At 41.9% G+C, this 27290-nt stretch overlaps 1 protein-coding gene across 3 annotated transcripts in view; it reads right to left on the bottom strand.

Annotated features, from left to right (window-relative positions):
• Positions 1-27290, bottom strand: part of ARHGAP10 (Rho GTPase activating protein 10) — a 368778-nt gene that overhangs the window by 229625 nt on the left and 111863 nt on the right. For all 3 annotated transcript variants that reach the window (XR_009692905.1, XM_061142466.1, XM_061142467.1), the window contains exons 4-5: positions 18706-18777; positions 3776-3877 (exon numbers count right to left, since the gene is read on the bottom strand). Coding sequence is in view for 2 of the 3 variants with exons in the window: in XM_061142466.1 (XP_060998449.1) it covers positions 3776-3877; positions 18706-18777 (174 nt within the window). In the remaining variant the exon portion in view is untranslated. The remainder of the gene's footprint in view (positions 1-3775; positions 3878-18705; positions 18778-27290) is intronic.

The raw sequence follows: 27290 nt of genomic DNA, 5'->3' as shown, positions 1-27290 counted from the left end.
ATCCATTCTATCTATAATAGTTTGCATCTGCCAGTCACTAGCAGGGCAATCTTGCAGGATTGAGCCCTTAGCCTGCAGGATCTGATGCTATTTCCAGGTAGTGCCAGAACTGAGTTCATTGCTTGGTGGCCTTGAAAAATACACAACTGGACTATACTTTATACCAAGCAAAAGTCATTTTTTTAAACATATAACTTCAAATTGATTATCAATTTCACTTCTGACCATGCCTGCTGTAAATATGCATACAGGAATAGATCACTCACACAAAGATCTTCAAGGGATCGATTTCTCTGGCCATACTTATGGAAATATAATTATTTGACTACTCAGCATCAACTGAAAAAAAAATGCACAACATGAGAGCTGTGAGTCAAGTTTTATTGGGGGCACAATGCAGAATATAATCTGGGAGCAGGTTCTCAGAGATTGACTAGTGAATTTAATCTGTAGAGGCAGATGGCAAGTGCTAATTTTTAGCTACCATAGGGAAACAAAAATATACTTCAAATATCAGCAGTCGTAGAATTTTCTCAAATAGCCAATTACTGTTCTAGTACAAATATTAATATTGAGAATTGGCGGGGGGGGGGGGGGGGGGGGGGAGGTTGTGATGGAGGCAGAGGCTAATGTGTCCATTCAATACAGAGTGAAAGGTAAAGGTCCTAACAGAATTACCAAAATTGCCAGCCTGCTGTCTGCCACAATTTTCTCCTGTGATTTTCACTGGAAACCAGAGGAAAGAACAGCTGATAACAAGCACATACGCCTTTGTTCAGTACCACTCTCAGCAACCTTCATTAATCTCTCAAGCACCTCAACTCAATTTACTGAAGATCAGCAATGCATTAGCCACTGCCAGAAGCGGCCAAAGCCACATCTAACCTTCTTTCCTTTAAGGAGCATCCCCATCCTTAAGGCATTCACTCTTGCAACAGAAAGCTCGGTCAAGTGGGGTTCTGTATATTTATAAGGAGCACACAGATCAAGACAGGAAAGAAAATGTAATTTTTTTTAATCTTTTGGTCATGCCACTTGGCATGTGGGATCTTAGATACCCAACCAGGGATGGAACCCATGCCCCCTGCATTGAGAGCATAGTCTTTTAACCATGGACCACCAGAGAAGACCCACGAATATATAATTTAAGTGAAAACTAAAATGATTCATCTTGAAGGTCTCTTCAAATTTCCAATCTAATGTTTAATTATCTTTGGAAATGATGAAATTGTTGAAGGTCTAGCTCATAATCTTCACACTTGTTCATTCCATAAATATTTATTAGTGCCTGCTCCCTGACATGTCTTATTCTAGGCACTGTGGACAGAGTGCTGAAGAGAACGACGCTGCTGCCTGCAAGGAGCGGACATCCTGTGGAGAGAAGCCAGGAAACCACCGAATGTACACTCTATACTGTGTGTGCTCAGTCGTGTCCAATCCTGTGGCCCCATGGACTGTAGCCCACCAGGCTCCTCGGTCCTTGGGGTTTTCTAGGCAAGGATAATGGAGCTGGTCGCTACTTCCTGCTCCAGGGACCGTCCTGGCCGAGGGATCGAGCCTGTCTCTTGTGCCTCCTGCATTTCCAGGTGGATTCTTTACGACTGCACCACCTGGAAAGCCCACCTCTGAATATGTAACGAGTCAAATGGTTGAATATGTAACGAGTCAAATGGTTGTAAGAGCATTAAAAAAAAGGCAGAGTAAGGAAGGCACCCTAAATAAGATCAAACATCTCCATCCGGGGGAAGTCTGAGAGGAGACCATCTGGAAGACTATCTGCAGGAGTGAGTCACGCGGATCTGGCAGAGGAGGAACACCAAGGCCCTCAGCCATGGAGCCATGCCAGAATGAGGCCGCCATGTGGGGTGAGAGAAGGCGGAGTGGACTGGGGGCCTCTGAAGGGAGCCTCTAGGAGCATTTGGAGAAGAAGAGCAACACAAAGGCTGGCTCTGCTGCCATATAGAAATTAAGCCATAAGAGGACTTCCCTGGCAGTCCAGTGGTTGACAGTCCATGTTCCCAGTGCAGGGGACATGGGTTCGATCCCTGTGTCATGACGACACAGAGTGACAGGCATGCACGTATGCATGAAAAAAAGAGTGAAAGTGTTAGTCACTCAGTCATGTCTGACTCCTTAAAACCCCAGGACTGTAGCCCACCCAGGCTCCTCTGTCCATGGGATTTCCCAGGCAAGAATACTGGACTGGGGAGCCATTCCCTTCTGCAGGGGATCTTCAAGACCCAGGGATCCAACCCGGGTCTCCTGCACTGGAGGCAGATTCTTTACAGTCCGCGCCATGGGGGAAGCTGCATGCACACATGCATAAATGAATGCAAAATAATTTGAAAAAGAAAATAAAACTGTAGGGATCCCTGAGTAAAAAGCAGGGAGGCTTCTGTAGCCATCTGTGTGAGAAACGCCCGGCACTTGGGCCAGGGTGACAGGACTGCAGGCTAGGAGAACTGGCCACATTCTGAGAATACCCTAAAGTCGAAGAAGACGTAGGCTGAGGGTCTAGATGGGCTGAGCGAGAAAGGGCCAAGGATGACGCTACAGACTTTGCCCTAGCAACAGGTAGAATGATATCTAATTAGAGAGTGAGATGGAGATGGAAATTGACTCAGGGCATGGAAATCCCATCAGGATACCTGGCAACAGAGATCAAGTAGAACAGGAAGTGGGAAACTGCCGACATAAAGAAAGCCTCTATTGCCGTTACTCCAAAACTGACAGAGGGTAGGAGCTGAGGGAGCACATGTAACAACTGCAGGGCTTTCTGCACAATATGGGAAAGGACAGCATGCAGCCCTGCCTTCAGATAGTATTGTAGTCAGGATTAGATGGTACAAAAGGGACTTTCTCTTTTACAGACCATCAAACACCACGTAAACATCAGCCAATCACATCAGACAGACAAAAGAAGATGCGCCATGTGGTTAATGCCAAAATAACCACACACATACACACAGAGTTTGCAACTAAATCTGTAACATTTAAACACAACCCAGGTTTACTCTACAACATTGTCATTTTGTACATTACGCCTGGATCCCTTATGTGTTTAAAAATAAACAAATACACAGGGAAGAAGTCACACTTCTGTGGGATGAATCAGGATCTTTACAACTGAAAATAGCATTATGTTTAAGGAAAGCATATGTTCCAAATTGTAAACAACTGAGTTTCCATTCAAGGGTGTGAGTGAGGAAAAACAAGTGGCAGGGAATTTAGAAAGAAAACAGAAAGAGAAAACGAGAGAAAAGATATACATTCCTTTCTCCTTACATACGGCTCTCTCCAAAAGAAACAAGTCTATTAACACAAGTAAAACAGATGCTCTCTTTCCAAAGAAGCTGAAAAACTCCTGAATCTTCAGCATTAGGTAAGATTAATGCCGCCTTCACATAAAAGCCAAATGGTATAGGAGCTTATTTAGTTAACTTTTTCAACACATCTTGAAAGTTAATTAATAATCTATTCCTGAAAATAATATATCTATCCTCAGTTATGCTAGTTAAAATGGTTGTTCCTGGGAAAATACACTCAGAACCAAAACTTCTAATACTCAACCCACACTGCATTAATCACTCTATAAGGTCTTATTTTGTCTTATTCCAAAAGAGCTTTTTTTTAAAATTCATGGCGATACCTAATCATTTTTTCCATCTCTAATAAACCTAGATAAAACATTTTCAAAAGAAAAGCTCATTTAAAAAAAGACATGCACTGATTATTAAATTTTACAAACAAGTTAAAAGAAAAATAAAAACAATACCTCTTGCAAATGTGAGTCTTTCTTTTTTGCTGATAAATTCAAATGCTTATCAATTAGGCTATAGTTCCTTTCAGTCTCTTTGTCAAACTTCTTTTTTTCTTCCTACAAACAGGAAAAACATAGACAAATATGATTAAACATGGGGGAAAGGCATATACACAGTCAATCGACTGGGAAGCTCAAAATATGAAAAATATCCAAAAATAAAAGAAAGTACCATGAAGTGTGAAAAAGTTATCTGGAAAATCTATCTGCAGCCAAGCCATTGTTTATTAATCATCAAGACAGCATTAGACTGAAGAGTCACTTATCTTTTTGCTTTTTCCTTTAATGAACTTTTTTTTTCTAGCTTGTTATTTTCAACCCCTCATACCTATCAGTGTTTGGAATTAATGCCATTCACTTGTCCATTTAAAAAAAAAATTCTGGGCATACACACTGAGGAAACCAGATCTGAAAGAGACACGTGCACCCCAATGTTCATCGCAGCACTGTTTATAATAGCCAGGACATGGAAGCAACCTAGATGCCCATCAGCAGACGAATGGATAAGGAAGCTGTGGTACATATACACCATGGAATATTACTCAGCCATTAAAAAGAATTCATTTGAGTCAGTTCTAATGAGATGGATGAAACTGGAGCCCATTATACAGAGTGAAGTAAGCCAGAAAGATAAAGACCAATACAGTATACTAATGCATATATATGGAATTTAGAAAGATGGTAACGATAACCCTATATGCAAAACAGAAAAAGAGACACAGATGTACAGAACAGACTTTTGGACTCTGTAGGAGAAGGCGAGGGTGGGATGTTTCGAGAGAACAGCATCGAACATGTATATTATCAAGGGTGAAACAGATCACCAGCTCAGGTTGGATGCATGAGACCGGTGCTCAGGGCTGGTACACTGGGAAGACCCAGAGGGATGGGATGGAGAGGGAGGTGGGAGGGGAATCGGGATGGGGAACACATGTAAATCCATGGCTGATTCATGTCAATGTATGGCAAAAACCACTACAATATTGTAAAGTAATTAGCCTCCAACTAATAAAAATAAATGGAAAAAAATAATAAAAATTTTAAAAAAATTTTAGGATGAAAACATAAGACCATAAAGCTTAAAAAAGCAAACTTGCTACAGATTTTGGCATAGAAATGGAATTTACGTAAAACTGAGTAAGTTTTGATCTATGCTTAAAAATTATTTATAATCGCCATTAGGAGGAGGGGGAAGAGAAACACATCTTGGGGGGAAAAAACCTTCCCTAACTGTCTAATATAAATATAACAAGAAAATCTCTGACCAGAAATGTCAACTACTTACCCAAATTTCAGCAGTGATTTCTATAACACTGTCTAGAATATTTATCAATAGGTCCACAAAGCCTACAATTATACTGACATACTTCTACTGAGATCCTTTGGTTAACATTACAAACATTTCTCAGGCACTGCCAAGAAATAGTATTTGTTTTCCTTTTGCTAGAGTAGCTTTTAGAGAAAACAAGGAACCAATTTTTTTAATACGGTGGAGACAACCTCCCCCAAAACTGCCTGCCAACATAGGTAGATTTTTCAGAAACATTTCTGAGCACCAGTGAGCTCACATGATGTTCTCCTGCTGTCAAAATGTTTCTACTAACTTCAAACTCTCCCCAACTCTCCAAGGCCTCCTAGAAAGGAACGTTCCCTATTTTCCAGCTTCTATTTTATAAAGTCAAAAATAATGAACTGTCCCAGCTTTTTCTGGCATGATCTTCCTATTAAGCAAAAGGGGTAAATAAAGCACAAAAGTTGTATTTCTCCACATTTATCATCATTTTTTCACTGCACGGGACACACTGGGAACGAAGCTCTGCCGGCTCACTAAAGGCTCAATAACCCCCACACTGACCACGAAGACACAGACTCAGAACTGACACTTCTTCTCATTTCTACTACAAGTTTAATTAGCAACTAGCCGCACATCTTCAAGGGCAAAAACAAAACAAAACACTGAACAATATAAAACCTTAGTTTTTCTCTTTAAAAGATCAGGGGACTTCCTTGGTGGTCGAGTGGTTAGGTAGGACTCCACACTTCCACAGCAGGGGGTGTGGCCTCCATCCCCAGTCTGGGAACCAACACCCCACATGGCCCACACATGCCCTTGTGTGGTGTAGCCAAAAAAAAAAAAAAATACTGCCAGAAAACCTAAAATATTTTTTTTTTAAAGTATCAGAATTCAGTTTTGTCCTAGTTCATTCTTAGAGCCAATCCTAAAATTCTGTAATCCTACCGTTCACCTATACATGAGAATGGTCAAACTTTCACTGAAATGGAAGCATTTTTTCTCTTTATGCCCTAGGTTTAATTTACAACTTTTTTTTTTTTACACTTAAGGCATTAATATTACATGGTTACTCCCTCTTTTCTGCTTTCTATGATGACGCACTTTCTGAATGATTTTAATGACTAACAGAAAATAAACTAAATGGAACATATGGCCACTACTTTAAAAATCTCCACTATTTTTAAAAGTTCCTACTGTAGAGTGTGCACTGGACTAGGTGTCAGAAGACGCAGGTTCCAGTGGCCACTGTGAGCCTGTGGCTCTGCCCCCGGGGTCGCAGCCTTCTCCGAGCATCAGCTTCTCAGGTTGAAAACCAGGCAGGAATGGAGGTAACACAGCTGCATTGACCACAAGTACATGGCAACACAACATCATGTGGTTAAAAATGCTTACTATCTTTGCAGGTTAGTATTCAGAGAATACTGAAGACATGTTTACTCCTTTGATTTCATCTGAATCACAGGAGGGGACAAAGGAAGCAACGATGCTACAGTCAGCAGTCGAAACACCCAGCACATGCGGAAATAGTGGGCTATGTAAATGAGGACGTGGGTTAAGTCTGGAATGAAAGAAAATGGTACTATCAAGCCTCTGTGAAGAAAGAATCTAGCCAAGAAACAACATCACGCCCACCAATTTGAGTGAAAATACATTTGTTCATCTTTGGTATGATACTATACAAATGCTGCTGTGTTTTCTTTTTGAACGTTAAGACTCAGATAATTGTCTCTCCTTGCATTTTTTTCTCAGCGTCACTATAGAATATTCTGTTTTTTTGTACTTATGTGACTTTGGGCACTTAATTATGAATTTTAAAAGGGGCTGTGTTCAACTAGCATTCAATAAAGAACAGAATCTTTTCTTCAACATTGCAATATAGGATACACATAACACATATGGATTTATACATACATATATGTACACGTATATATATATATACACACACATATATACACACACACAAATATAAAATAAATTCGCCATAAAAGGGAACAAAATTGAGTCAGTTGAAGTGATACAGAGTGAAGTAAGTTAGAAAAACAAATATTGCATATGAAAACCTATACCTGAAAGCTAGAAAAATAAATATTGATGAACCCGTTTGCAGGGCAGGAATAAAGGTGCAGACAAGAGAAAAAACTTGTGGAGATAGATGAGGCAGGAGAGAGTGGGGCACTGAAGTATATACACCACCACAGGTGAAACAGATAGCTGGTGGGAAGCCGCTCTGTGACACGGGGGGCCCAGGCTGGCGCTCTGTGACGACCTCGAGGGCTGGGACGGCGGAAGTGGGAGGGAGGTCTCCAGAAAGGGGATGTAGGTATCCACATGGCTGATTCATGACGGTGTGCAGCACAAACAAAACACGGCAAGGTCATCATATTCCAATAAAAAATAGAGTAATATGAGACAAAAGGCTCTACAAGGATCAAGTTAATACAATGAAAACTGTTTCATGAAACAGCATTACTCAAGTGAGTCTGGGTCAAGCTGGAAGTAAACTCAGCGAGGAAAAGTGGAGGCAAGGGCTAGCCAGCAAGCCCACATCTGTGTTAGAGAGACAGGCAGGCGGCCATTACAGAGCCCCTGCAGACTTTTGCCATGTGGAACCATAAGCCCAGTATTTAAGCTGCTCCATTCATTTTTCTGGAACAGCTGAAAGACTCAATGATTTTTAAATGGTGACAGCAAAAAAAACTTATGTTTTAGGTTTAACATGAGTCAGTTAAGTCACTCAGTCCTGTCCGATTCTTTGAGACCCCAAGGACTGCAGCATGCCAAGCTTCCCAGTCCTTCACCAACTCCCGGAGCTTGTTCAAACTCATGTCCATCAAGTCGGTAATGCCATTCAACCAGCTCATCCTCTGGCATCCCCTTCTCCTCCTGCCTTCCTTCAATCTTTCCCAGCATCAGGGTCTTTTCCAATGAGTCAGTTCTTCACATCAGGTGGCCAAAGTATTGGAGTTTCAGTATCAGTCCTTCCAATGAATATTCAGGACTCCTTTAGGATTGACTGGTTTGATCTCCTTACAGCACAAGGAACTCTCAAGAGTCTTCTACAACACCACATTTCAAAAGCATCAATTCTTTCGCACTCAGCTTTCTTTATGGTCCAGCTCTCACATTCACAAATGACTACTGGAAAAACCATAGCTTTGACTAGACAGGCCTTTGTCAGCAAAGTAACATCTCTGCTTTTTAATATGCTGTCTAGATTGGTCATAGCGTTTCTTCCAATGAGCAAACATCTTTTAATTTCATGGCTGCAGTCACCATCTGCAGTGATTTTGGAGCTCAAGAAAATAAAGTCTGTCACTATTTCCATTGTTTCCCATCTATTTGCCATGAAGTGATGGGACCGGATGCCATGATCTTAGTATTTTTAATGTTGAGTTTTAAGCCAGCTTTTTCACTCTCCTCTTTCACTTTCATCAAGAGGGTCTTCAGTTCCTCTTCACTTTCTGCCATAAGGGTGGGGTCATCTGCATATCTGAGGTTATCGATATTTCTCCTGGCAATCTTGATTCCAACTTGTGCTTCATCCAGCCCAGCATTTCACATGAGGTACTCTGCACATAAGTTAAATTAGCAGGATGACAATATACAACCTTGACATACTCCTTTCCTGATATGGAATCACTCTGCTGTTCCATGTCCAGTTCTAACTGTTGCTTCTTCACCTGCATTAAGATTCCTCAGGAGGCAGATAAGGTGGTCTGGTATTCCCATCTCCTTAAGAATTTTCCACAGTTTGTTGTGATCTACACAGTCAAAGGCTTTGGCATAATCAAACAGCAGAAGTAGATGTTTTTCTGGAATTCTCTTGCTTTTTCGACAATCCAGTGGATGTTGGCAATTTGATCTCTAGTTTCTCTGCCTTTTCTAAATCCAGCTTGAATATCTGGAAGTCCATAGTTCACATACTATTGAAGCCTGGTTTGGAGAATTTTGAGATGAGTGCAATTGTGTGGTAGTTTGAACATTCTTTGGCATTGCCCTTCTTTGGGACTGGAATGAAAACTGACCTTTTCCAGTCCTGTGGCCACTGCTGAGTTTTCTAAATTTGCTGGCATATTGAGTGCAGCACTTTCATAGCATCATCTTTTAGGATTTGAAATAGCTCAACTGGAATTCCATCACCTCCACTAGCTTTGTTCATAGTGATGCTTCCTAAGGCCCACTTGACTTCACATTCCAGGATGTCTGGCTCTAGGTAAGTGATTACACCATCATGGTTATCTGGGTCATGAAGATCATTTTTGTACACAGTTCTTCTGTGTATTCTTGCCACCTCTTCTTAATATCTTCTGCTTCTGTTAGGTCCATACCATTTCTGTCCTTTATTGTGCCCATCTTTGCATGAAATGTTCCCTTGGTATCTCTAATTCTCTTGAAGAGATCTCCAGTTTTTCCCTTCTATTGTTTTCCTCTATTTCTTTGACTGATCACTGAGAAAGACTTTCTCATCTCTCCTTGCTACTCTTTGGAACACTGCATTCAATGAGTATATCTTTCCTTTTCTCCTTTGCTTTTTGCCTCTCTTCTTTTCACAGCTATTTGTAAGGCATCCTCAGACAATCATTTTGCCTCCTGCATTTCTTTTTCTTGGGGATGGTCCTGATCACTGCCTCCTGTACAACGTCACAAACCTCCGTCCATAGTTCTTCAGGCACTCTATCAGATCTAATCCCTTGAGTCTATTTGTTACTTCCACTGTATAATCATATGGGATTCGATTTAGGTCATACCTGAATGGTCTAGTGGTTTTCCCTACTTTCTTCAATTTCAGTCTGAATTTGGCAATAAGGAGTTCATGATCTGTGCCACAGTTAGCTCCCGGCCTTGTTTTTGCTTTCTGTATAGAGCTTCTCCATCTTTGGCTGCAAAGAATATAATCAATCTGATTTCGGTGTTGACCATCTGGTGATGTCCATGTGTAGAGTCTTCTCTTGTGTTGTTGGAAGAGGGTGTTTGCTATGACCAGTGAATTCTCTTGGCCAAACTCTGTTAGCCTTTGCCCAGCTTCATTTTTACTCCAAGACCAGATTTGCCTGTTACTCCAGGTATCTTTTAACTTCCTACTTCTGCATTCCAGTCGCCTATGATGAAAAAGACATCTTTTTTGGGTGTTAGTTCTAGAATGTTTTACAGGTCTTCATAGAAGCATTCAACTTCAGTAAGTTAAACATGAGTAAGCCAAACAAAATGTTTACAAGTTAAAAGATGGCTCATGGGAAGTCAGATTGTAATGTTATAAAATCACACATGCCAAAAAAAAAAGTGAAGAACAATTGTTACTTAAAACAGAATAACCAGTCAAATAAGATGTACACCATGTAAACACAAGAGTAATTTTTAAATCTAAGAAACAAAACTTACTCAGTTTTTTTTTAATATATTAGAAATAAACATATATATGAAATAAAAGGAAAGTTAAAGCATTAATCGCTCAGCTGTGTCTGACTCTTTGTGACCCCATGGACTATATCCTGCCAGGCTCCTCTGTTCATGGGATTCTCTAGGCAAGAATCCTGGGGTGGGCGGCCATGCCCTTCTCCAGGGGATCTTCCCTACCCAGGGATCAAATCTGGGTCTCCCACATTGCAGGCAGATCTTTACCACTTGAGCCACCAGGGAAGCCAAAAACACATATATATAGTACATATATTTAATGGTGTCATAACAAATCATGGAGTAAAAACTATTATTCAACTAATGGTATGGTATAACTGGTTAAGTAGTTGGAAATAAAAAGAGAACCATGTCTCAAATCAAAATTAATTCCAGATGGACTGAAAGAGTCACAAGTAAAAAATGAAACCAAAAAACAGCATTTTCATCAGCTCTCAGAACAGAGAGGAATTTGTGAGGAAAAGAGAAACAGAAAAAAGAACTTCTAGATATCAAAACTATACAATAAATAAGGCAAAGGGCCAACAATTGGCAAGGAAAAGATACAATTAATATGGAAGAAAGGGAGTAAACATTCCTAACACATAAAATATTCTTTATGAAGCAATTTTCTGCTCAAAGCATACATTACCCTTCCACAGAAAAATTAGTAAAGAATACAGAAAATTCACAAAAGTTTGAAAACACTTGTAAACTATCCACATTTACTAGAATATTTTGTTTCGTCTTAGAAGAAGGGGAAATTTTTAAATTACCAGGTAACTTTTCTTTCTACATATTTTTGGTATTTTACAAATTTTCTAGGATGAGGAAATGAAAAGACTTTTATTTTCAGACTATGAACAGCAAATAGTAAGGCCCAATTAGTCTAGACAAGAGCTTAAATACGTTCTTAGAGATTCCAACTCTCTTTTTATTTAAATAAAATGTGGGGGCTTCCCTGGTGGGTTCAGATGGTAAAGAGTCCACCTGCAGAGCAGGAGACCTGGGTTCAGTCCCTGGGTTGAGAAGATCCCCTGGCAGAGGGAACGACCCACTCCAGTAGTCTTGGAAAATCCCAAGAACAGAGGAACATGGCAGGTTACAGTCCACGGGATCACAGAGTCGGACTCGACTGAAGCGACTCAGCACGACGGCAATGCCCACACTTACAAGAAATGAAACTCACAGCACATGTAACACGCTTGGCAGGAGCACTTCTTCCTGCATATGCAGGCCAACCCGAGTTCTGAGATCCCCACTCGTCCCCGCTGGTCCACCAACAACTCACAACCCCGGTGAAATGCCACCTCTTCCACGAAGCGCTCCTTGACTTCTCCAGGGGGAAACAGCCCCTTCCCCCAACTCCTGCACCAATGTCACCTCTCCTCGACAGTCCATTTGCCCTATCCAACCCACACCTTCTCCCGTCTTTAAGCCCTTTCAGCCTCTCCAAAGCGCTGAGAAGTCAGCCTTTATCCCCGCACCTGGTAGATGCCCAGGGAACACTGGTCAGAGAACACGGGAAGGTAGAAGCCTCTGGCTGCAGAGGCACCGCCACTGAAAAACTGCCCCTGCTGGCTCCTCAGCACTCGCTCCCAAGTCACCAACCCATCACCTGAGCACTGTCTGACCAGGAGGGCCACAAGCCACAGTGCTTGAACCTAGAAGGCAAAGAGTGGAGTAACACCTAAGCAGTTGTTAGCAAGCTGACACAGAGCAAGTCACAAAGGGGATCATAAAAGAACTGCAACCGTGTCTTTGCCAGGCCCTGCGCTAGACCCCAGAAATATGTCATCAAATGCACCGACGCCTTGCGATAACCTTCGGGGACAGGTGAGATGAGCCCCATTTTAAAGACTGGGAAACTGAGGCTTAGAGGCCTTAAGTAACTTGCCCCAAATCCCAGAGATACTTAAGGGGCAGAAATACAATTCAAAAAGAGAGACAATCGGGTCCAAAACTGAGATGATAGGCCACCATACAGAGCACCGATGCTTTCTCTTGTTGGAGCACTTTTTTTTCATTTATTAACATTTATTTATATTTGGCTGTTCTGGGTCTTCTCTGCTGCACGGGCTTTCCTCCAGTTGTCCAGAGCGGGGACTACCCTCCAGCTGTGGCGCACAGGCTTCTCCTTGTGGTGGCTTCTCTTGCCGGAGCACGGGTTCGAGAGCGTTCAGGCTTCTGCAGTTCTGGCTCCCGGGCTCCAGAACACAGGCTCAGTAGTGGTGGCCCATGGGCTTGGTTGCTCCAAGGCACGTGGGATCCTTCTGGATCAGGAATCAAAACCCACGTCTCCTACTCTGGCAGGCAGACTCCCCACCACTGAGCCTCCAGGAAAGCCCGAGGGCACTTTCCACAGTGTGTTTTTATTGGTTTGTTTTTTTTAACATCTTCCCCACAGACTCGCCAATTTCTTAAAGACTAGACAGTGTTTTAATTCACAGTTGTAGAGTAAGTCCCCTACACACAAATGAGCTGAGATCCAAGAACATGCTCCTAAGTCCAATTTGTCCCTAAGTCCAACCAAGTTAGCCTAGATACCCAACTAACACAATCAGCTAAATAGTACTGTACTGTAACAGGTTTGTAATATTTTTCGCTACTTTATATAGAAAACAAACACAGAAATAAAGAAAACAGTTTTCATCTTACAGTACAGTATCTTGAAAAGCACAGTAGTACAGGACCCTGGCTGGCATACAGGGGCTGGCATGGAGTGAACAGGCAGGAAGCGTTAGTACCAGAGGAGACAGAGGAGGTGGGAGACGGTGGAGTTGAAGGATCGTCAGCAATAGGAGATGAGGGCAGGCTGCAAGTTCACTCATGCCTCATGCTGACAAAACGCATGGTCACATCTTTGAAAGTTTCCAACTTAAAGGTTCGTAAGTAAGGAACTTAATGTATATCCCAGATGTACTTACCATATATCTCATACTGTGCCATACAATAGGCCTGATAAGTGGTTTTATTATTGTAATACTAAAATAAAAGAAATGTGATTAAGTCACACTTTTTCTGCTCTATCAAACATAATTGAGAAATTATTCAGACTTGCTTTTTTACCTGTATTTTGCAGTCATTTATAGAATCTCAGGAAGTCAATTTCTATTCAACATTTATTCACTAAACACAGCCTTGAAAAGAGGTGAGAGTCTGGTAATGGCTGGGCTGCTAAGTTTTAATTTATGATATAAACATTTACTCTTACATTAACTCTTGCAGTTAATCTTTTTATTCTATTGAATAAAACAGGACATTTTGCGTGCTTAGTCATTTCAGTCAAGCCTGTCTCTTTGTGACCCCATGGACTGTAGCCCACCAGGCTCGTCTGTCCTTGGGATTCTCCAGGAAAGAATACTGGGGTGGGTCGCCATTTCCTTCTCCAGGGGACCTTTCTGACCCAGGGATCAAACGCGGGTCTTCTGCATTGGCAGGCAGATTCTTCACAAGCTGAGCCACCAGGAAGCCCCAGAGTTTGAACAGGCTCTATAAACTATCCACAGCATTTTGCTGTATCCATTTGATACTGGCATGCCGCCACTTTCAGGAAAAGAGCAACTTTAAGTTCTCCCAACTGATACTGTCCCACTGCAACCCTTAGCAAGTTCCAGTACTTCTTGGAGTTTGTACACAACGCACTTGACTCTGATGCTCTCTGGCCACCTGTATTAGTTTCCTGTGGATAAACCAACAGTCAATGAGCAATGGTTACCGACAAAGTGTATGCAGACACTTGGGAATAAGTGGCAAGCTTCTAGGGAACGCAGAAGAGTTTCAGAGGACGCAAAGCTGAGGGAAGCCAACAGGAAAACTCCAAATCGCTGGGACACAGCACAGAACCACCTGTGCCCTGCAGTGGGAATTGGGTCTCTCTACACAGAGGTAAGAACCTGGCAAGCACATGAGAAAAAGTGGCAGAACCTACAGGATGGAAATTGAAGCTCAAACCAAACAGACATGGCTGATGGAGAACATATCCAAATAGAAGCAAAAACAGCAGAAAAGAAAGATCCAGTAACTCCTAAAAAATTCTATTCATAAAAGCCACCTGGCAGTTTCGATTACATTACAACCACAAGTTCCCATGTCATTGGGATTCAGGAAACTGGAAACAGAAGTACAGGGAACTGAAAAAGTTTCCGTATAAAGTCAAAGGGCAGTAACCTTTTGCAGATATGGAGCAGAAGATGAACATTTTGACAAGGATATCCAAAAACTTCTTCTGTGGTCAGCTTTTAAAGACTTCTGTTTTTTCTCCCCCACATGAAAACAGTTTCACGGTCCTTTCTAAAAGATCTTCATGCTTAGAGAATACAGTTATTTTTTAAGTATCCCAAGTAAGTAAACAAACCAGTGGAACAAGAACATGTGATTGTTCTTGATTGGTGTTTAGGAAGCACAGATGGAGATAATCAAATATCCAGACTATAAACCCTTTTCTGGTTCTTCTAAAATAAAGGGTGAAAGTGAAAGTGTTAGTCACTCATTCGTGTCTGACCTTTTGCGACCCCATGGACTAGCTTGCCAGGCTCCACTGTCCATGGGATTTCCCAGGCAAGAATACTGGAGTGGGCTGCCATTTCCTCCTCCAGAGGATCTTCCCGACCCAGGGATTGAACCCACGTCTCCTGCATCTCCTGCATTGGTGGGCGGATTCTTTACCACTGAGCCACCTGGGAAGCCAAGAATTAAGGGTAGAATTGGTTTATTTATTAGATAACTTAAAGTCAGTCAGAGTGGAGTTTGGTAGAAAACAAAGAAATTATTTTGGTTCAGTCGCTAAGTTGTATCCAACTCTGCAACTCCATGAACTGCAGCATACCAGGCTTCCCTGTCCTTCACTGACTCTGCGAGCTTGCTCAGATTCATGTTCATTGAGTTGGTAATGCCATCCAACCACCCCATCCTCTCCTTCTCCTCTTATCCTCTTTCTTTCCCAGCATTAAGGTCTTTTCCACCGAGTCAGCTCTTCGGATCAGGTGGCCAAAGTATTGCAGTTTCAACATCAGTCCTTCAAATGAAAATTCACAGTTGATTTCCTTTAGGATTAACTGGTTTGAGCTCCTTGCTGTCCAAGGGACTCTCAAAAGTCTCCTCAAGCACCACAATTCAAAAGCATCCATTCTTCAGCACCCAGGCTTCTTTAGGGTCCAACTTTCACATCCATACATGACTACTGGGAAAACCACAGCTTTGACTATGGTCGGTAAGTGATGTCTCTGCTTTTTAATATGGGTACCTAGGTTTGTCATCGCTTTAATTGCATGGAGCAAGCATCTTTTAATTTCATGGCTGCAGTCACCATCTACAGTGATTTTGGAGTCCAAGAAAATAAAATTTGCCACTGTTTCCACTTTTTCCCCATCTATTTGCCACGAACTGATTGGACCGGATGCCACGATCTTAGTTCATTTCACATGCTAGCAAGGTAATGCTCAAAATCCTTCAAGCTAGGCTTCAACAGAGCATGAACTGGGAACTTCCAGATGTACAAGCTGGATTTAGAAAAGGCAGAGGAACCAGAGATCAAATTGCCAACATCTGCTGGATCATAGAAAAAGCAAGGGAATTAAAAAAAAAAATCTACTACTGCTTCATTGACTAGGTGAAAGTCTTTGACTGTGTGGATCAAACAAACTGAGGAAAATGCTTAAAGAGATGGGAATACCACACCACCTTACTTGCCTCCTAAGAAACCTTGCAGGTTAAGAAGCAACCTTTAAAAAAAAAAAAAGAAGCAACCTTTAGAACCAGTCATGGAACAACAGCCTGGTTCAAAATTGGGAAAGGAATACATTAAGACTGTAATATTGTTACACTACCTATTTAACTTATATACAGAGTATATTGTGCGAAATGCCGGACTGGATGAATCCCAAGCTGGAATCAAGATTGCTGGGAGAAATATCAACAACCTCAGATATGCAGATGATACGACTCTAATGGCAGAACATGAAAAGAAACTAAAGAATCTCTTGATGAGGGTGAATGAGGAGAGAGAAAAAGCTGGCTTAAAACTCAACATTCAGAAGACAAAGATCACTGCATCTGGCCCCATCACTTCATAGAAAATAGATGGGGGGAAGTGGAAACAGAAAATAAACAAGCATAGTCTTTTCTCTTAAAGATTTAACAACCTAATAAAAAAGACAGATGCATATATGTCACTATATAACCTAGAAAGTTATCTTTCTCTTTTTACTATAATAAGCAAAACTGCCAGCAAAAAAAAAGAAAAAAGGCTACTCCCTGTGACTCACAATGATGGGGCCTCCTCGAGGTATGACAGTCAACACACACACTGTACTGAACAAGAGTGTAGGGTACACCCTTCATGAACTTTAAGCCAGGAACATAAGAAAGAAAGAAAGAAATGGGACTTCAGGGTAGATTTTGGCCACTAAATAGCTTAAAACATAGACTAAAGGCGTTAAAATAATTAAACCTTTTAATATGGCCATTTATTTTTGCAAACTGCTTGCAGACTATACAGCTGAGCCTTGAACAACGCGGAGGTCAGGGCATCAGCACGGGACCAGCCGAAATCCTGAGTGTAACTTAGTCAGTCCTCAGTGTACAAGGTTCTACATTCGCAGATTCGACCAACTGCAGATCCTGTAGTACTATAGTATTTACTGGTGAAAAATATCCACATAGACCCACACAGTCCACACCTGAGCTGTTCAAGGGTCAACCACACAGCATGAGAAGCTGGGCAGGTTTGTGGAGGAGAAGGAATCAAGAGAAAATCTGAGGCTAGAAATTTCTAAAAACCTGATCAGTAAATGAATAGGAAATACATTTATTAATAAAGTCACATCCATGTTTCATTTCCATAATATAATATCTGTCCACCACCACCCAACGTTTACATTCAGTGCCTCCCAATGAAATGTTCAAAGAGAAAGTACCAAGGTATTCAAGCTTTAAAATAGCCTAAGAAGACTGGAGAAAACAGAATCATTAAAGTGCAAAGCAGAGCAGTCAGATCCCTGGCCTGTCATTTTACATAAGAAACTAAAGCCAATTACTTGCCCAAGGACAGAAATGTGAAGCCAGACCCCCAAAGTCCTGCTACAAGTCAGCAGCTTCACGCAGCTCAGCAAACAATCCTAGGATGAGGAGTCGGGGGCATCCCCACTGACCTCCACTGAACACACAGCCCTTCACCGAAAACTATGCTGAAAAGAAGTGTCTAATATATTAACAGGTCACTTGAAGAACTGAGTCCATAAAAAGCTGGCCCTTTCTGGGCCCATTTGTATAGCTATAGCCATGGAGACCACAATGTTTATTTACAGAAAAGGATTTTAATAGTTTACGAAGGGTAAAAAAAAAAAAACAAAAACCTCACATCCCCAATGTATGAGGTTTTGAAAAAAACAATACAAACATAAAAACTCTCTTTTCTACTTAAAACTGATGTTTTCATTCCCTTCTCCTTGGGCCAAGCCAAAAATGCTCAACAACACATAGATGCTACTTTTTCCTCCCTCAAGTGCATGCACAACCTTCAGGAAAGGCTGATGGACATTATTTCTCTGAACTAATTTCAAAGCTCAGTTCACAAACCTCGCAAGCTGCTTAATACATCCCAGGCTCCCGGTGGCAAAGTTGCAGCAGGACCCCCAGAAATCCTGGCTACACCTCAGAGCTTCTGAAAGCTGAGTCTGTGGTTCGCTCACTTTTAAGTCCCCAGCACCCGTAACAACACGAGCACGTAACAGAAGTTCTGAGAAACGTGCATTAAATGGAAGCAAGTATAGCACAGTAACCGGGTACTCTCTAGTTTCAGCAGCATGCCGGTGTAGCAGCACTTATAACCTTCATCTCGTATGATGCTACACTCTGACACCCAACTGAGGCGGACACGGAAATCAGTGCCCTCTTGACGGAGATAAGATGCTTGGCACAGGGTAAATGTGCTGTTTGGTGAAAGATATTTTTAAAACTCTATACGAGAAGGTGTAGCCAAAGACGAGTACGAGAGGTTTTACCGTCCAGTCCCGGTGTTTTTGCTTTGTTTCCACTTTCAGATTCCCCCAAAGGGGATACAACACATTTGACACATGAAACAACACACATTGGTCTCCAACAGCCCCTTCCGGGCTGTTAAGTGTGAAGTGAGCGTGTGCTCCAGTGGCAGAGGTCTCTACGCTGGCTGTTTACAAGTGTGCTCAGATTAGACACCGACCTTGACAGCTCCGAGTTGCTCTTTTCTGAATTTTTCCAAGGGTTTAATCAGGGTTTCGGTGACACTTAATGCCTGGAGAACAAGAGCGATAACAAAAGAGCAGAGCATTAGGTTTCCAAAAGGGAAAAAGTGAGCTTTCCAATCCCCTCTTCCACCCCGCCCAGAAACAAAACGAACAGCACACTGAACAGCTTTATCTCACCCTGCCAATGCGGCCATTAAATCACTGCTAAATTTATTAACACACCAGATCTCCATAAATATTTTCAGGGAAGAGGAGGTGGGGCAAAGCGCCAGGGAAATGTGCAACCCAACCCCAACACAGCCCTTTCTTCAGAGACACAGCAAGAGGGTTGGCTTCAAACAACAAAGGGGTCTATCACATTCATTAACAGAACACTTCTGTTTGAGGGTTTGTTGCTTTTTTTTTTAATCCTTCTGCTCAGAAATTTAAAAGTCAATGACGTTCTTTTATTAGGGATCAGACTACATTACACAGAGGGCTAGGTTTGTGGCTACAAGTTTAAATGTACTCAGACTGCCCTTCATCACTGAAAATTTCTCATAAGGATTTAGGCTGTGCCAGCAAAACAGAGTCACTTGGAGCTCAGGCCAGTCAGTCATCCAAATATTAGGGGAGTTGGCAAGGTCACCGTGACAGGAACCACACACAAATGCCACCCACAACCTCACTCGTTCTTATACTGGCTGATTTGGGGCTTGTCATTTTAATACAGAATCTACACAACAGTTATATGTGGAATCAAAAAAGACAATAAACTAGTGAATAAAACAAAAAAGTAGCAGACTCACAGATATAAAGAACAAACCAGTAGTTTCCAGTGGGGCAAGGTAAAAGGGTAGGGGCAACAAAAGGGTAGAGAATTAAGAGGTACAAACTATTAGGTTTAAAATAAGCTGTAAGGATATGTTATACAAAATGGGGGAATACAGTCTACTTTCTAATAACTATAAAGGAAATTTAACCTTAAAATTGTAAATTACTATATTATACACCTGTAAATATAATATCACTGTACATAAACCATATTTCAGTTTTTTAAATTTCAATAAAAATTTTTAAAAATCTACAACAATGCTGAAAATGCACAAGGGAATATTTACCTAAGGAGAATGTATTTAACCACAATATGCTGGTGACTAGTGTTCTCACCATTTCAAACAGGTCCAGAATAGAATCTCAGTAGAACCTCAAGACACTTTACAACAATGTACCACCCCTCTTTTTACCAAAAAAAAAAAGGTCCCCAGAAATCCAAATTTAAGATTACAGAAAAAAATAAGTGACTTAGAATACGAAAGCAATCTTCATTTAATCCCCTAGGCTCCTTTGCATTGTTTCATTATGTAAGGGTCTCTACCAGGGACCATTCATCCAAAATCTACACATTACTTAAATATGGAATCAAGAAAGACAAGAATACTGGAGTGGGTTGCCATTCCCTCCTCTGGGGGATCTTCCTGACCCAGGGATTGAACCCAGATCTTCTGCATTGCAGGTGGGTTTTTTTTTTTTTACCGTCTGAGCCACTAGGGAAGCCCCCTGGAAAATCCTCAAAAAAATGACCTTGTCCACACTCAAGATGCCCAGAGCTTGCTTGAACTCTCTTCCCCAGGCCAGCCACTGGGTTCCACTCACTCCCACCCTGACAATTTGTTAATTAGGTGTTGAAGAGTTGAGGCAACAGACAGAATTAAGAGCAATCACAAGTGAAGGGAAAGGAATCATCTTCAGAACACGATAATCTCATCCTGTCCACACTGTAGGCCATGTGACCCGCAACAAGACCAAACCAAAGAGCAGAACAGGGACAGGGCAGGTCATGCCAGGAACCCTGAGGGCACTAAACAATACGGAAGGCCCCAAGTCCACTGGGAAAGCAGATCAGAGGCTCTGCCGTACATTTTCAAGGTGATTCAACCGACATACAATGTCTCAAAAATCATTCCCTCATTCACTTACTTATTTGGCTGAGCTGGCTCTTAATTGTACCACATGAACTCTTAGTTGGGGTCTAGTTCCCTGACCAGGGATCAAACCCCAGACCCAGCATGGGAGCATGGAATGGACTTCCACTGGACCATCAGGGAAGTCCCATCTCAAAATAATTTAAGGCTCACTTCTCTTAGCAGAAATACCATCTCCTAGGCTTTCACATCTGGACCTAACCTACTAGTGGTCCTGCATAAACCCAGATATGATACATCATCCTTGGAGGTTTGGTCAACTCAAGAAAGAAGTCAGCCCAGAATTCCATGCTGGGATCACAGGGGCTCATAACTGCTCAAGTTCACAGAGGAACAAGAAAGCAAAATCAAGCAAGCATGAGCCTAGCCTAGCCTTAACTACCATACAATACTGCAACACAAGTACCAAACGGGCACTGCCCCATCCCAAGCTGCCCTATCAATAAACTACCTCATGGGACACGTATGTGCTGAGCACTCAGTGCCAAGTACCATGTACTGAAGACACAACTGTGAACAACATAGCCCAGGTGCAGCCCCTGCCCTAGTGGAACTTACTGTCTGCTTAGAGAGACAGACAGTGGACACACGAACACATGAGCAAATGTGCAGAAGGAACTCCAGTAACTCCTTCTAACAGAGAAAAGTAGGGCTAGGCTTGACAAATCTATTAGAGGAGATAGAGGGAGAAATGAGCTCTGGGAGGGCTTCCTCAAAGAAGTGATATTTAAGCTTGAGCTCTGAATGATGAGACAGAATTAGTGGTGCAAAGAACAAGGTTGGAACTGCAGCCTGAAGCCAGCAGAGGCAAAGGACTGAGGCGAGGATTACAGGAAATGGCAAAAGTCCAGTGAGGCTGAAGCACAGTGAGCAAGCAAGAGAATAGAGAGATGAGAGAAGGCGGAGGACCAGAATAAGCAGTGCCTGTGGGTCCAGGGAAAGGGTTATTTTATTTGGGGAGTAACAGAAACCCACTTAAAGGGCCTTAATCTCAGAATTATTACAATGGTCTTTCAGAGATGACTCCGATTTAAGTTTTGTTTTTGTTTTTAATATGGACCACTTTTAAAGTCTTTATTGAATTTTTTACGATATTGCTTCTGTTTTATGTTTAGGTTTTTTGGCCACAAGGCTTGTGAGATCTTAGCTCCTCAACAAGTGGTCGAACCCACAACACCAGCATTGGAGAGCGAAGTCTTCATCACCAGATTCCAGTTCATTCTGGCTCTCTGAGAAAGAGAGATTAGAGGTGAGGAAAACTGGAAGGAGAAAGATTTGTTACAAAGCTTTCAGAACAACACAGGCAAGAGATGATGATGGCTTGAAGGCAGTGACAACAAAACTAGAGAGAAGTAGATAGACTGCAGAGATATTTACAGGCAGAATTAAAGTAACTGGTGATGGACTGAACATGGAAAAGGTAGGGGTTTCCAGGATGACTCTCAGATTTCTGCCATGAGCAACTGAATGGACAACAATATTATTCATTCATTTATTTAAATAGGAAACTTCTGAGGAAAGGCAATTGGGAGGAAGCACTACAGGGTTATGTCACATTGGAGATGCTGAGAGACAATCAAAAGGGTAAAAGAGGCTGCCAGAGACATTGGTCCAAAGCCCAGGAAAGACATCTAGATCAAAAACATACATCTGGCAAGAGTCATTTACATGTAAGTGGTATTGGAAGCCACAGAACTGAAGCAGGATGTGGTAGGGGATTGAAACAAGAGGTCTCAGACTAGGCACTTAGGATGCTTAGAAAGGGACAAATAGGAGGAGATGACAACGGACACTGGAAAGAAGCTACTGGGGCACTGATGATGAAGACAGGGTTTTAACTGTGTGAGCCACAGAGAAATTAAACAAGGAACAAGGTCTTAGCAATACCCAAGGCAAGGAGAGAGGAAAGGCCAGACTGGAGCTGGTTTATAATTAAAAATCGAGGACATCTGTGGGAACACCCCTTCTTCACAAGGATGGCCACGAAGCACAGAGATGAGAGAGGAGGATGGCTGAAAGGGAACATGACATAAAGTAAAGGCGTGTTTGTTTGTTTTCTTAGTAAGATCAACATTTTAAAGATGAAAGCAGGGGTTTCTCTGGTGGTGCAGAGGTTAAGACGCTGAACTCCCAAAGCAGAAGGCCTGGGTTCAATTTCTGGTCAGGGAACTAGATCCTGCATGTCACAATGAAGAGCGAAGGCCCCATGTGCTACAACTAGGACGTGGCACAGCCAAAGAAGTGAATAAAAAAGATGAAAGCACACCTCTGTTCCCCTGTTAAGAATCCAGAAAAGATGGTCCAAAGTCTCCAGTGGGGTTGGAGACAGGATGCAAGGAGCAAGCAATAGCTCAAACAAATGGGTGTGTAGATTTCATGAACAGAAGCTGAGGGATTTGCTACCAGAGAGTTATTCTTTCCCATACAAGGCAAGGTCAGTTATCAAGATCTGGGCTGCAGAGAAAAGTGTGAATAAAAAGGAGCATGAAAGAAAGAATCATTACAAACAGTGGGGACAGGGCTTCCTGGCTGAGAAGTAAGTAGGAGTGTATGGGACCTCCACTGGGCCTTGTGAGACTGTCTCTAGTGAGGCATGAAGAAGGTGAGCAGTTGGGTTCATCCTAGTAAAAATATTTCTGAGAGCCCATCAGCATAAGATGATATAAAGCAGTGTGTGCAGTGTGGGTGAGGTCCCAGAACACGTGCTTAGGTGACAGAGGACGTCCTGAAGGGATAATACAGAACTGAGCCTGAAACAGGCATGGGAGTTCTCCGGTCAAAGGATAAGAGTAAAAGAAAGAGGGGAAACCAGTGATTCTAAGCAGGGAACCACCAGCAATTCGGCATCACTAAAGCCCCTGAAGAAATCAGAAATCAGGGGAGGAGGGTGGAGAGGTCTGACGGGCTCCAGAGGTCTGACAGCCACCAGATGCTGAGTCGATACTAAATGTGGCAACAATGACGTAGCTACGTGAAGACCCTTTAAAATCAGAACCCTGAAACCCCACACTCTGTGGAGTAAGCACTGTCCTTCACAAAAGGACCATGCCACAAAGATTCCACATGAGCAATTTTATATCTGTCCTTCGCTGAGAGAATGTGATGCAATATCTGTCTAATTTCCAAGGGCTAGCACTAGTGCAGACAAAATATATAAGGGGTTTCCACCTGACTGCTGGCAGGTCAACAAGCATATTTCCAAAATAAAAGAAACAGTAGTTACGACAGGCATCACTATAACCAATTCTTTGATAAAAGTGTTTTGATTAAAATTTTTTAAACTCCACTATCATTTTCCTTCTTTAATAAAGTCTGAACTTCCCTGGGGGTGCAGTGGTTAAGAATCCACCTACCGATGCAAGGGACAAAGGTTTGATCCCTGGTCCAGGAAGATTCTACACGCCATGGAGCAACTAAGCCTGTGCTCTAGAGCCTTCGAGATGCAACAACTGAAGCCCACGCTCCAAGAGCCTGTGCTCTGCAAGAAGAGAAGCCACCGCACCACAATGAAGCGGAGCCTCTGCTCACCACAACCAGAGAAGCCCACAAAGAGCAGCAAAGACCCAGCAAAGCCAAAAATAAACAAACTTAAAAAAAAAAAAAGCCTGATTATGTAACTTCTGAACTGAACGATTCTATTCAAAGACAAAAATCCTAAAGTAGCTGCTAAATGTTTCGGAGTAAGGCAATGTGGGTTGAATAACAAAGATGGTTTTCTTCTTTTTCTAAAAATAGAGACTCCATGAAATCTCTCTATTCCTTCTATCATGTCACAAAAATACTACATAATATTTGCGAGTAATAAATGTTATGGAAGTTTTCTAATGCCAAAGCAAGTCTTCTTCCCTAGAGATAAACGTATACCAATTCCAGGGACTGCGCCTAAAACTCTAAGGCAATTCCTGATGGGGAAATTTCCAAATTTGAAAGAAACCACTGAAGTAATAGTATGGAGAAGAGTTTTCAAATCCTAAAATATTAAAAATCAATCAGATAATTTAAAAACAGAGAAAGCAAATTTAGAATGTGATTTTATAACCATGTATATAAAACTGCATTTTTCCCATAAAATGACTTGAACCAGACACACAAAAAATGGCATAAGAAGCCTTACTAATGAGCCATGGAAGAGTTTGAGATGGTTTTGCTTAGAAACAGAATGTATCTACATGAACATAAAGCATGTTAATAAATCAGTTGGTCTCATCTTACAGCAAGGGTCAGACAACTCTTTCTATAGAAGGCCAGGTAATAAATAATCCAGGTTTTGAGCTGTGCAACCTCAGATGCAACTACTCAACTCTGCCCCATGCAGTACAAACACACCCATATATAGTATACTAATGAATGAGTGTAGCTGTGATCTGACAAAATTTCATTTACAAAACAAGAGGCAAGTTGTGCTGGGCCCATGGACCCCGGCTGACTCAACGCTGCCTCAGAGAATCACCTTGAGCATAAGGTGTTCTTACTCTTATCTGATTATATATTTTTTTAAATATCCATTTGTCATATTTGCAGGGCACCAAAGTTGGGAGGGAAGGTTGAATGTTGGATAAGGAAATCACAGCTCAAGAAGCTCTCAAGTTGAAAAGGACTCAAAAGTGGGGCCGCAGTATTTGCCTGAGATAAGCAACCTACCAGGCAATCTTGAAAGCCAAATGCTCAAGTGTAAATGGTGTCTTAACAACAGCTCATGTAAATTTAATAGTGGACTTTAACAGGGGCTGTGGCTCCTAAAAGTTCGAGTGAACTAAAAGCTCAGCATGAACTGAAGTTGTCATAAAGTGCCCTAGAAGATAATGAACATATATGTAGGCTACATATATTGTTCAAATCCAAATAAGATAATCATTCAACTGTGTCTTGTAAGATCAGAAGCTATCTCAACAGCAGGTTCACCACGTTTGAAGAGAGACATTCTCGTAAAATAGATAGCCAATGGGAATTTGCTGCATGTCTCAGAAAACTCAAACAGGGGCTCTGTATCAACCTAGAAGGGTGGGATGGGGAGGGGGATGGGACGGAGGTTCAAAAGGGAGGGGATGTATGTATACCTATGGCTGATTCATGTTGAGGTTTAACAGAAAACAGCAAAATTCTGTAAAGCACTTATCCTTCAATTAAAAAATAAATTAATTTTTTAAAAAAAGAGAGAGAGACATTCTCTAACGGATGCATAGTAGGAATCTGAGATGAGAAAGCTAAAAATGTTTAGAAGAACAGGGTTTACAAAAAAGAAAACAGTGTTTAATGTGATTAGGGAGAAAAAGAACATTTTGAGGGAACAAGATGTAAGCTGTGTTCAGATATTTGAAAGGGTACAATATGAGAAGGAAAAATCATTTTGATGTGTTTGATGAGGACAAAACCTGGTCTAACGAGGAAAAGCCATAGGGCAGATTTGGGCTCGCCCCTAAGAGGAACTCAACACGAACTACGATGGACCCAAGAAGGTAGTGTGACAGCTACTACCCCATCAACAAGGACTCACTGAAGCAAGATGTCCCGTGTCCTAAGACACCACCACCGAGGAGACCTCTGAGGTCCTACCCATCTCTGTCACCTGGGATTCCGCATGAGTTGCAAGACGCAGACGCGCACACTACATCTCAATGTTGTGTTATGACGGCAAACCACAGACTCCATCAGAACACCACAATCCAAAGGAGAAGAACCAAATTATTAGGTAACAGTGTGGAGGATTAAATTTTTTCTCACTAGTTAAGCCTGAAATCCCTTTTTGTAAGCCATTTGGATCTGAGAGCTTAAATGTCTAAAAAGGAAAGGAACGATGGGACTTCCCTGGTGGTCCAAGCTGAGAGTCTGGGCTCGGGAGTGCAGGGTGGTGCAGGGTGGGAGCTGGACTCAATATCTGGTCAGACAAGAAGATCCTATAGCCACAGCTAACAGTTCACAGGCCATGACTAAAGACCCCTGTGTTGCAACTAAGACTCAGTAAGCACAGCCAAATAAATAAATACTTTTAAAAAAAGAAAAAAGGAACGATAGGGTGGTATCTTTATCTGCCTCTGCAGTTTAAGCCAGAGCTGAGACTCTCTTGACAATACTAGCTGACCTGAAGAGATCAGGCTCTACTGGGGAAAAATCACTGCCACTGCTTTAAATTTCCCTCACGTGTGACACCAAAGGTGAAGCTCATTTTTTTTTTTAACTTTTTATTTTCTATTGGAGTATAGCCAATTAACAATGTTGGGATAGCCTCAGGCAAACAGCAAAGGGACTCAGCCATACATACACATGCATCCATCCTCCCCCAAACTCCCTTCCCATCTGGGCTGCCACATAACACTGAGCAGAGCTTCATGTTCTCAACAGTAGGTCCTTGTTGGTTATCCATTTTACATGTAGCATTTTACATGTATACATTTACATGTATATATCCATCCCAAACTCCCTAACTATCCCTTCTCAAGGCAAAGTTCTGACGTACACTCTAAAGAGAACAGGGTTTACGACCAGAAACCCATATTGAGTAAAAAGGCAACGAAGGCAGAACTGCATCCCAGGATATCTTTAGTAGTTTTTTTTTTAAGTCTCAGTCCAGGTCAAACAATGAATCAGCCAGTAGACTC

This window comes from Dama dama, chromosome 5 (genome assembly GCF_033118175.1).
Source record: "Dama dama isolate Ldn47 chromosome 5, ASM3311817v1, whole genome shotgun sequence".
NCBI classification, from domain to species: Eukaryota; Metazoa; Chordata; class Mammalia; order Artiodactyla; family Cervidae; genus Dama; species Dama dama.
This window is presented reverse-complemented; position numbering and strand designations above follow the sequence as displayed.